This window comes from Salvia miltiorrhiza, chromosome 3, assembly GCF_028751815.1.
Source record: "Salvia miltiorrhiza cultivar Shanhuang (shh) chromosome 3, IMPLAD_Smil_shh, whole genome shotgun sequence".
NCBI lineage: Eukaryota > Viridiplantae > Streptophyta > Magnoliopsida > Lamiales > Lamiaceae > Salvia > Salvia miltiorrhiza.
The window spans coordinates 60,623,201-60,634,172 of record NC_080389.1 but is presented as its reverse complement, the minus strand read 5'-3'; the positions used below and the strand labels follow the sequence as shown (position 1 = coordinate 60,634,172).

The window sequence follows — 10,972 nt, the reverse complement described above, 5'->3', positions numbered from 1 at the left end:
AACCATCTAATCCAATCTAAATCGAAAAATTTGTTGCGGATTAATTTCTCACATCATGGGGCACCTCCACTCTACTGGAACTGCAACTATGCAGCTAAAGAACACCGCTCCATCGGCCTTCGTCATTAACACGACGTCACTGCTGCATAACTCAACTGGCTGCGGATGCCGCAGAGATTCTCTGACGGCCCTCATGTCCACCAACATCTTCCTCCCCTCCGCGGTCCACACCTCCATCTGGCTCCTATTTTGATCTTCAACCAAGCAAATAAGCCTAGGCCGCCCTCGTACTCCATCAGCTGCCTACATGTGTAAGCCTCGTTGCACCGCACCACCTTCGGCAACGGGAAGCATCGGAAGCGCCTCTGCTTTATGTCCACCGCAACCACGTTGTCGTTGTTGGTGAGCCAGTAGACTGATCGCCCGCCCACGGTGACGGCGGCATGACATGGGTTTATGATCTTGCGGTCATAGGGACTCGCACACTCTGTTTTTTCCCATGTCCATATTTATGATTCGAATATCTCGCAATTGTATTGCATTCCAACATGTGAACTAAGAGATAGAAAAAAAAATCCTTTATTAGTACATATTCAAATAAAAAGAGAGGCCATATATATATATATATATGCGCAATATAATACAACGATAAATAGAGACATACTTGCATAATCGAACGATGATGTATCGGAGAGGGGTGGATTGAACGACGACGGTTTTGTAGTGGAGCTTGGGGTTGGGCAAAGCTTGCCACTGGCTGGTGGCGGGCTTGCATGCATAGTATTGGGTGTTGTAGCATTTTTCCCTCTAGCAATAAAGAATTCCTTGATCGCACGACGCTAGGATCTTCATGTCGTCGTACGGCCAAGTTCCTTTGATAGCAGCGGCAGCGGCGACGGCAGAGGACACGAACGCTGATGGAAATTTAGTAATAATTGCGTTTTGGAAGAAATACCCAAAGAGGGAATTGGTTCTTTGAGAGTGGAGAGGTAGAAAAATGGACTCATGAATAATGTTCCTCCAACTCTTTGAAATAGCTTTGCATGATTCTAGAGTTTCCAAGGAAGTTCGGCTCAAAATCTTAAACATAATCTCCGATGGGAATGCATCAAACTCCATTTCTCTCTACACAATCTCCTTTGCTCTCTTAATAATGTATGAAGTCTCTCTACACAATCTCCTTCGCCCTCTTAATAATGTAGAAAGAAAGTATGATGTGATGTGTATATACATAGATGTTATCAGAGAAGTTGTTTTATATACAAATTAGGATTTTATAATGTTATTTTATTGGAATCGAGTTGAATTAGTGTTGCCTTATTGGAATCGAGTTGCATCGAAGCTAATTATGAAAATTTTCTTTGTTATCTAAATTTTCGAATATCTCCAGATTCCTTCTTAATTTCCCTAACCAAATCAAATTTAATTAAGCAATTAAATAATTCCCACCAATTCCAATAAGCACAAACATTGTATAAATAATTTCTGTTTGACAGCTAACCATGGAGAGTTTCAACAGAAGCTGAGGATTCTAAGCTGACGTCTGTTTTCTCATATCATCCAAAAATTTTATAATTTCAAATGAAGAATTTGGTGAGATTGTATGAATCATGAATGCCTATAAATAAATGTTCGATGAAATGCCGAACGAAATCGGAAAGAAATCCAGAAAATTGACTTTGCTCCGAGTCAATTTGACTCAATTGAAGTCAACTCTGAAAGACATGGTATTACGAAACTGCGATGCCATCATCCTTCTTCACAAATTCAAATCAGCATCAGCTACTAATCAAATCATCAATCAAGATAGTAAAAAACCCAAACATCCAATGAGAATCACAGTCATCTTCTTAATCTCACTTCACCTGCCCCTTTTCGTCATTTCATCTCGATCAATCCGCCCGCCCGACCCGCAATGCACCCGACCCGACCCGAACACCCTCCGCTCCGACCAGATGACCGTCGTCATCAACGGCTTCTCGGAGCACCGGATCCCGCTGCTCCGCTCCATCACCGCCGCCTACGCCGCCTCGCCATCAGTCGCCGCCGTCGTCCTCCTCTGGTGCAACCCCTCCACGCCGCCCCGAACCCTATCCGACCTCACTCAAAACCTCTCCGCCGCCGTGCTCCGCGCGCCCTCCGCCAGCCTCAATCACCGATTCCACCCCTGGGCGATAATCAGAACCCGAGCCGTCCTCATCTGCGACGACGACATCGAGCCCGACCCGAATTCCGTCTCCTTCGCCTTCAAGGTGTGGGGATCCGATCCGGATCGGGCGGTCGGGTTCTTCGCCCGCTCGCACGCGTTCGACGTCGCGTCGAGGGCGTGGATCTACGCGATGGAGACGGAGAAGTACTCGATCGTCCTCACCAAGTTCATGATCGTGAGCGTCGCCTACCTCGAGATCTACTCGTGCGACGCGCGGTACGCGGCGGCGAGGGAGATCGTGGATGAGATGAACAATTGCGAGGATATCTTGATGAATTTCGTGGTGGCGGAGGAGAGCCGGAAGGGGCCGGTGATGGTGGGGGCGAGGGGCGGCGGAGTTAGGGATTACGGCGACGCGAGGAACGACGGCGCGGCGGCGGGGGTGAGGGAGGTGGGGCTGAGCAGTAGGAGGGTGGAGCACAGGAAGAGGAGAGGCGAGTGCATAACAAGGTTTCATAGGGTTTTGGGGAGAATGCCATTGAAGTATAGCTATGGGAAAATGGTGGATGATGTTGGGGAACAAGGCTTGTGTGACAAGAGTGGGAAGCTGGTGCTTTGTGATCATCAAGATTTCAGGTGAAAGATCTTCCATTTTTATGCTGTATTTTATGTATGCATATTTTGTTTTTTGTTTGAGTGATCCTTGAAATCAAAGACAGTCCTTTTGATGAAGAATTTTTCTCCAAGAGTCGTATAATTATATATATTGAATGTAGAGTTGTGTTGCTTGATTGCTTCAATTTTCGACATTTTTTCATGTATTGATATGAATGGGAACAAAAAAAAATGCTGGAAATAGTGTTTTGAATGATCTTTCTGTTATGCATGTGGCTGTTATCTTGGAAGATCTAATCAAACTATTGCAGTCATCATGATAATTGAAGATTTTTGCTATAATTAGTTTTATAAAGGTTAAATACATTTTATAATGCATTAAAGCTATGATACTTTTAAAGTGTGGAGCTTTTAATTGTAATTTGTAAACTTTAGTTTAATTTAGTAAAATGTTGTGATTTATAATGCAGTAAAGCTAATCTTTATTACAATCCATTCCAACATATTGGTTGAAGAAATAAAAGTGGATATAGTTAATTCCCTCCTTAGATTTCTGTTATAGATGCACATGTGTCTTGGCAAAATGATAGGCAACAATAACCATGGAAACTCTTCCAATGAAGTCAAATTAATACCCGCTAAAGATGGAACTCCCCTTACACATCTGAATTGGAAAAAACAAGGAGGGAGGGAGAGAGAGAGAGAGTGAGGATGTTCATCTCTGAGAGAGAAGCAGAGGTTTCGAGCAATACAGAAATATTTGAAGGAAGGAGGGGAATTTGATTCCTAATCATCATATTGATATCAAGCGAGGAAGAACAAGATGTGGCCTCCACCCTCCAACTCTGCAGATAAGATGACTCCGATGACACGGCTGGTTGCCGTGGCCATCGACAAGGACAGAGGCAGCCAGATTGCCCTCAAATGGGCTTCCGACAATCTTCTTGTAAGAGGCCAGACCGTTATTTTGGTCCACGTCAGACTCAAACAATCTGCCTCCGGATCTCCGTTGTCCTCTCCATTGTAATCATCTCTCTCTCTCTTGCATTAGTTGTGTTCTTCTATAAGATGTTGGTAGCATTTGTTGCAATATATTGCCTAACTTACTAGTTTTCTTCAAACTGATTGATTCCTTTTCTTGCTTTGGCGCAGGGCCTAACCAAGCGTCTGATGGTGGAGACGACGTCATCGGAGATGATCCGCAGATGAAGGAGCTGTTCCTTCCTCTCCGTGTCCTCTGCACACGAAAAGATGTGAGTTTCCACATTTCAACATACTGCATTCTCTCCTGCATGCATATATGAGAACGCCCTATTCTCCAAAGGAATGAAAATGATCTGCTTATGTTGTTTTTCTTGATGGCAATTTCTCCTTTTTCGCGTTTGTCAGATACAACGCCACGAGGTTGTGCTGGACGATGCAGACGTGACAAAAGCTCTCATTGACTTTGTTAGGCAAAATGCAATTGATATGTTGGTTCTTGGTGCTACAAACAAAGGCAGCATCTTCAGGTGCATTTCTTTCCTCTTGATAGAAATGAATATTTAACTCCCTTCATTTTCTGAATACTAATTGCAAGAAATCTAAACTGACTACTCTGTAAACAAGCAGATTTAAAGCCAAAGACGTTCCTGGAAGTATACTAAAAAATGCACCGGATTTTTGCACTGTTTATGTCATTCACAAGGGGAAGATCTCATCCACGAGAGCTGCCTCTCGTCCGCCTCCATCCAGCCAACTCCGTAACCAGATATTGCTTCAAGCCAGCATCAAATACAATAATACAGTGGAGCAGAATTCCTTGCATTCAACTACCAGTTCTAGAAGTCTGTTCTTTATTCTGAAGCAGCAGCATATTTCTCATATCCTATATCATCTTTGAATCGGGAGCTCAGTTTTTGATGTTTTTTTATGCAGGTTCGTTTTCAGGAAACTCACGGCCCGGATCTGAACAATCTCCACGCTCAAGCAGGCTAAGTGACGCGACCTTCAAGTATGATATCATATGTTTCAAAAAGCATAATGTGTATTAAACTACCAACTCTGTTATTCATCACAATAGGAAACTATAAAAACCTCGATTTTCTTTCTATGGTGGCATCTTAACAGGTCACCATTCACTTCCCGGAGAGGTCCCAACGGAAGAGCTTATGACATCTCACCACCGGATACTGATATTTCCTTTGTCAGTTCAAGGAGAAGTGTAGATGTATTTCCTAATTTCATGGATAGCTTTGATAGTGGTCCTACACCTCCGCGGCTTTCTGGATACTCGGATGTAGATTATCAAGGCTTTGATTCATGGAACCTCGGACGCAAATCAGTAGACGTTTTGTCCCCAATTGATTTCTCGAATTCACCTGAAAACGATAAAGGGTTCGCTCCACAAAATATGGTAAGTTAAGATTGTCTTATATAATTACCACCTGAAAATACTCATCAACGAGAGTTGATTCTTTGAGTTGCAGGACGACGTTGAAGCAGAAATGAGAAGGTTAAAGCAGGAGCTCAAGCAAACAATGGATATGTATAGTACTGCATGCAAAGAGGCGCTCACAGCAAGAGAGAAGGCATGTGAAACATTCTTTCTCGTCTTGCCTTCTTTTCTCCTGTAGCCGTTTAATAATTTTGTTTATGTATTGTAGGCGAAAGAGCTTCAACGATGGAAAATGGATGAACAGAGGAGGTTAGAAGAGGCACGAATTGCTGAAGAGACAGCTTTGGCTCTTGCTGAGAAAGAAAAGGCAAAGTCTAAGGCAGCACTCGAGCATGCTGAAGCTGCTCAAAGGATAGCGGAGATGGAAGCTCAAAAGAGAATAACTGCAGAAATGAAGGCCTTAAAAGAAGCAGAAGAAAAGGGTAGGGCCATTCAGACAGATTGCAGGTACAGGAAATACACAATCGAGGAGATTGAGGTTGCTACGGAATATTTTGCACAGTCCAGAAAGATTGGAGAAGGAGGTTATGGGCCGGTTTACAAGTGTTATTTGGACCATACTCCCTGTGCTGTCAAGGTCCTTCGCCCCGATGCCACTCATGGAAGATCACAGTTTAATCAAGAGGTATGGTTAATAAGTAGTTAACATAGAAAAAAGCAAATTTAGATATGGCCAACATATTATTCAATATTTTGCTTAAATATTGGCAGGTTGAGATTCTGAGTTGCATACGACACCCGAACATGGTCCTACTTCTAGGTGCCTGCCCGGAGTATGGTTGCCTAGTTTACGAGTATATGTCCATGGGAAGCTTAGAAGACCGTCTATTCCAGCGTGGTAAGACTCCACCGTTATCTTGGCAGCATAGGTTCCGGATTGCAGCTGAGATTGGGACTGGCTTGCTTTTCCTCCATCAAACCAAACCCGAGCCTCTGGTGCATCGTGATCTGAAGCCTGCCAACATTCTACTCGACCGCAACTATGTCAGTAAGATCAGTGATGTCGGCTTGGCCAGGCTTGTCCCTCCATCCGTAGCTGACAATGTCACTCAATATCGGATGACATCCACAGCTGGAACCTTCTGCTACATTGACCCGGAGTATCAGCAAACGGGTATGCTTGGTGTGAAATCTGATATATACTCCCTAGGAATAATATTTCTACAGATTCTTACGGCCAAGCCCCCCATGGGATTGAGCCACCACGTTGGAAGAGCTGTCGACCAAGGGACGTTTGCTGAGATGCTCGATCCATCTGTGCCTGATTGGCCTTATGAAGAAGCCTTGACCCTTGCCAAAATATCACTCAGGTGTGCTGAACTTAGAAGGAAAGATCGGCCCGATCTTGGAAAAGATGTGCTCCCGGAGCTGAATAAGCTGAGAGAACTTGCAGAAGATTCGTATTCAGTGCCATACAGTTCGCATTCTCCCTGCCATAGTCAAGTTTCCATTTCCAAAGTAAGTTCTTGATTTCTCAACTCTATCCTGTAGATAGGCATTCATGCTAACAGATGAACTCCATGAAATACTGCAGGAGGATTTGAGTTACCAAGCATCTTCAACATCAAGCATGGGGAGCTAAAACGCGGGTAGAAATTGTCGATAGACTGGAAAAAGATAATGTTTAACTGTTAATAGAAGTTCAACACTGCTCTTTTTATTCAGTGAATACTTTTGATTTATGTAAAGATTTATAGGTTTCACGAGGCACACCATCGTGCATGCCTCGTGAGGTTCTTGTTTCCTTCAGACTCAACAGAGAGGCTGAAGAGCATGAACAAGGGCCAGTTTTTTCAACTTTTTCCTTTTTCACCTCTCAGTTTCATTATCTCTTTTTTTGTTTGTTCTGTATTCTGCAAAACAAAAATAAATGTTAAAGAGAATGAGAGAACTCATTTTCATGGTGTTGTACATACAACTGATTATGTTTGTTGGTTTGTTTCATCCTTCATTCAACTGTTGTTTCTACAGCAAGTAGCAGAGAAGGGATCTAAATGAAGAGCACAAGAAAAAGCAGGTAAAAAATGTGAAGTAAGTTGATCATCACTCATCACTCTCCCAACTCTTGAATTCTCTCCACTGCCTCCCTCAAATCCCACCTCCTCTCCACATTCCACTCGCAGCAACACATCCCGATTTTCATCAACCTGGCCATCTCCCCCTCGAGCACCTCATCCGTCCACTCCTCCCCCACGACAGAGCCAACCCACGTAGCCAGATCCGAGCTAGGCCCCTTGCCCTGCTTCAGATAGCTAGCCGGGAACTGACCCGTCAGCACCTCAAGTATCAGAATCCCGAGGCTCCACACATCCGTCTTCCTCGTCACACCCTCGCTCTGTGTGGACTCAGGCGACTTGTAGGCCGCCATGAGCTGCTCAGCATGATCCTTGTCCATCACCGGTGCCAACGCATAGTCTGCTATAAGGGGCCGGTAGTTGCTGTCTAGTAGAACATTTGAAGACTTGAGATGGCCATGAGGTAAGCTCAGTGTGGGAAGTTCTTTATATAGATAGGCTAGTCCTCTTGCAACGCCTTTGATGATCCTTAAACGCGTCGGCCAGTCGAGCCCGGGTTGGGCTGAGCCTCTCTTTCCTGTTTAGGATCAAAGAAAATGTCTTAGCTAGATGAAACAACTGTAAATGGAAAGTGGTAGTTTTCTTGATTGAATGCTATATTACCATGGAGGTGGCTGGCTAAGCTGCCGTTTTCGACGAATTTGGTGATGAGAAGCTTCTCATCTTTCCTGTAATGGAAAGCCACGAGGGGCACGAGGTTAGGGTGCGACAGCCTCCCTAGCCTCGTCATGTGTGAGCAGAAATCTTCTCTACCTAGGTTGTTCATCCTCCGGAATCTCCGGACCACGTAGGAGTGGCGGCCGGAGAGGGCGGCCTTGTATGAAGAGCCGAAGCTTCCGCTGCCTAGGACTTCAGCCGAGGCTTGGAGGAGCTCGTCCAGCTCGAATCTTTGGATGCTGTTGTTGACGAAGCATAGTTTTTGCTCTGGTTTTTTCTTCATTTTGGTGTGAGTTGGGTCTTCCATGGGGAAGCCGTCGATGGATTTCGAGTATTTGAGGGGTTTTGGACGCCGGCGGTGGATGAGGGTGAGAGTTATCATCGCTGAAAATGCAGCTCCGGCGAGGGCGGCTGCGATGAAGGCCATTTTTGAGACTGATCGCTTCTTTGGTTTGCATGGGGCTAAAGGGCTGCCGCATAGCTCCACATTTCCTGATCATTCAAACATTTCACAACACAAAACTATTATTGCAAATCATATCATAAAATTACTCAATTCGCAGGAAAATTAATTATATTGAAAAAAAAATCGTTATTTATAAAATTCGAATTCAGATGATGCATTAATCAAAAATCTTTTTAATTTAAATACTGAAAAGGGTTTTCATGTTCTTAATTTAAATAAAGATTCTCATTTAAAGATGCATGGGAAGTATTTGACTTGGGATTTAACAAACATGGCCACCACCTACTTTATGTCTCGGTCTATATTAGAAACTCATTCAGAAATAATTAATAGAAAATAGAAATTTTGTATCAAAATCAAACAACTAAAGAATTTGCATTGAAGATAGGTAAATGGGTAAAAGGAGAAGTTTGGTATATTATTTTTTCTAATATAATTTTGAATTAAGACACTTATTAGGTGACAACTTTTACACTTTTATTTTTGATATATTATATGGAATTTTTTTTTTTTGAGATAATGTGACATGCATGATGCATTGATAATAACACGAAAATGTAACAAAAATCTCGTCCATCTGCGATTGGCCAATACTAATATTACTATTTCATGAATCTGGTATATACATAATTGATAATTCTGGTAATTTGTTAACAAACATGCAATCTCCTCGATGATCATATCAAGAAATTAAGACTCGAAACATATATATACACATAAAATCATAGTAATAAACTAGGCGTCAATGTATACAGAAAGCTCACCATAAAAAGAGCTAGCATTCTGGTTGCTGAGCGCCACCGGTATGGGGCCTCGAAGCCTATTGTTGGAGAAATTCGCCGTCAAATTAGGTTGCCGGAAGTCCGGCAGCCTCCCGCCGAACAGATTATCCTGCACCTGCAAATTGACGAGCCTCGGCAACTCCACCAACGACGCCGGAATATTCCCCGTGAAGTAATTCCCGGCGAGCACCACTTTCCTCACAGCCTTCATCCCTGCAAACGCGTCGCCCCTAATCTCGCCGCGAAAGCCGTTATTCGTCAAGTACAGGCTCCTGAGCTTCCGCAGCTTCTCCACGTTCGGGAACGGCCCCGAGAAGTTGTTGTGCGCCACGCTGAAGCTGAATAGCGGCAGATCGGCGAGGGCGTCGGCGTCTATGGCGCCGCCGAGGCCCATGCCTTGGAGCCGCAGCCCGACGAAGGAGCCGTTGGAGCAGATGCAGCCGGTCCAGACCGGGATGTTGCGCCAGCAGAGGCGGCTGACGGCCGGCTCGCGCCAGCCGTCGAGCGCGGCGGCGTTGGTGAGCGACTGCTTGAATTTGATTAGGGATTTGGCGTAGGTGGCGTCGGAGGAGGATGCGGCGGGGGTGCACGCTGCAGTGAGCAGAAACAGCGCTAGGAGGAAACAGTAGCGGCGGCGGTGAGAGGATGCCATGATCGATCGATCGATTCGATCGATTGAAAATTTGAAGGAGACGGTTGAGAGTTTGAAGGTGTGGGAATGGAGATGGAGAGCATGTTGTGGAAGAAGAAGATTTTGGTGATTTGCTAACAGTCTGTCAATACGAATTTAAATTAATTCTTGTCTCTTCCAACACCTATTTAGTTTTCTTAGAATTAATGTTATTCGTATTTTATTAGTATAATGAAAATTTTATTTAGTTGATGCCATTCATGTAGCTGCACATCTACAACACCAAAAATATAATTTTGTGTTGCATAGTTATGAAATTAATGATTAAAAATTATGGTAGAGAAAAGTTATGACTCATTTTGATCAGTGATATTATAAGAGACTAGTGCGCAACCCGTCGAAATTTGATGGGAAATTATTTTAACTTATTATATAAATTATTTTTAAATTTATTTAATTTAAGATAATATAGTTGAAATTATATTAATTTGAATCATATTTCTCAATTAAATGTTAACCTTTTGTTAGAATAATAAATATTCTTTTTATGTAGATTTTTATTTAATAATATTTTGAAAAATGTATCGATATTGAAAATTTTATTTCATCTGAGCATCATCTCGTCTGAACCTTGTAGGATCATATCATAATCTAAATTTCGGAAGACGACAACTAACGTTTGAACATCAGACTTTTGAGTATCATCTCGTCTAAACCTTAAAATACAAAAAATGAACTTTTATGTGTCAAGTTTTTTTAACATCACTATCTGGAGTTTTAAAAATCATAGTTGACTTGTGAGATTGTATGATTTGGAGCTTCTAACATCATAACTAACTTGTAAACATCATTTTGTATGGAATTTGAAAAAATATTGACAAACTTTTATGCATTATTAATTCTAAATATTATAATTGGGTTCCAAGAATCATCTTGTTTGGAGTTAAAAAAAATAAATTTAACTTGTGAGTATCATCTCATTTGAACTTTGAATAACCACAATTAAGTTACAAGAATTATCTTGTGTGTAGCTTTAAAGATCATTATCATCTTTAGCTTGTAAGATCATAACTAACTTCTAAACATCATCTTGTATGCAGCTTGAAAAATCTTGACAATTTTTTGTGCATTATTTCATGTGGAGCTTGAAATATCATAAT

At 42.6% G+C, this 10,972-nt stretch overlaps 3 protein-coding genes across 8 annotated transcripts; 2 read left to right on the top strand and 1 right to left on the bottom strand.

The window, feature by feature from the left end:
* The first annotated feature begins 1,531 nt into the window (after nucleotides 1–1,531).
* LOC131015076 (glycosyltransferase family protein 64 C3-like) lies at nucleotides 1,532–3,938 on the top strand. 6 transcript variants are annotated; one of them, XM_057943297.1, is made up of 2 exons: nucleotides 1,532–2,785; nucleotides 3,327–3,392. In XM_057943297.1, the coding sequence occupies exons 1-2, from the start codon at nucleotides 1,629–1,631 to the stop codon at nucleotides 3,349–3,351; spliced, it is 1,182 nt and encodes a 393-aa protein (XP_057799280.1). In that variant the 5' UTR covers nucleotides 1,532–1,628; the 3' UTR covers nucleotides 3,352–3,392. The 6 variants fall into 6 exon arrangements, with proteins under 6 accessions (XP_057799280.1, XP_057799281.1, XP_057799278.1 ...); XM_057943295.1 differs by lacking the exon at nucleotides 3,327–3,392 and adding an exon at nucleotides 3,917–3,938 and having other exon boundaries at nucleotides 1,626–2,785; XM_057943292.1 differs by having other exon boundaries at nucleotides 1,626–2,785; nucleotides 3,388–3,531.
* LOC131015073 (U-box domain-containing protein 35-like) lies at nucleotides 3,435–7,112 on the top strand. The gene is made up of 10 exons (XM_057943289.1): nucleotides 3,435–3,786; nucleotides 3,917–4,017; nucleotides 4,154–4,275; nucleotides 4,376–4,590; nucleotides 4,682–4,757; nucleotides 4,874–5,159; nucleotides 5,233–5,334; nucleotides 5,410–5,826; nucleotides 5,913–6,659; nucleotides 6,736–7,112. Exons 1-10 carry the CDS (start codon nucleotides 3,588–3,590, stop codon nucleotides 6,781–6,783), a joined length of 2,313 nt encoding a protein of 770 aa, XP_057799272.1. The 5' UTR covers nucleotides 3,435–3,587; the 3' UTR covers nucleotides 6,784–7,112.
* LOC131015074 (probable LRR receptor-like serine/threonine-protein kinase At4g31250) lies at nucleotides 7,069–9,975 on the bottom strand. Its single transcript, XM_057943290.1, has 3 exons — nucleotides 9,164–9,975; nucleotides 7,880–8,425; nucleotides 7,069–7,793 (listed from the first exon to the last, which is right to left on the bottom strand). Exons 1-3 carry the CDS (start codon nucleotides 9,831–9,833, stop codon nucleotides 7,252–7,254), a joined length of 1,758 nt encoding a protein of 585 aa, XP_057799273.1. The 5' UTR covers nucleotides 9,834–9,975; the 3' UTR covers nucleotides 7,069–7,251.
* Nucleotides 9,976–10,972: the final 997 nt, after the last annotated feature.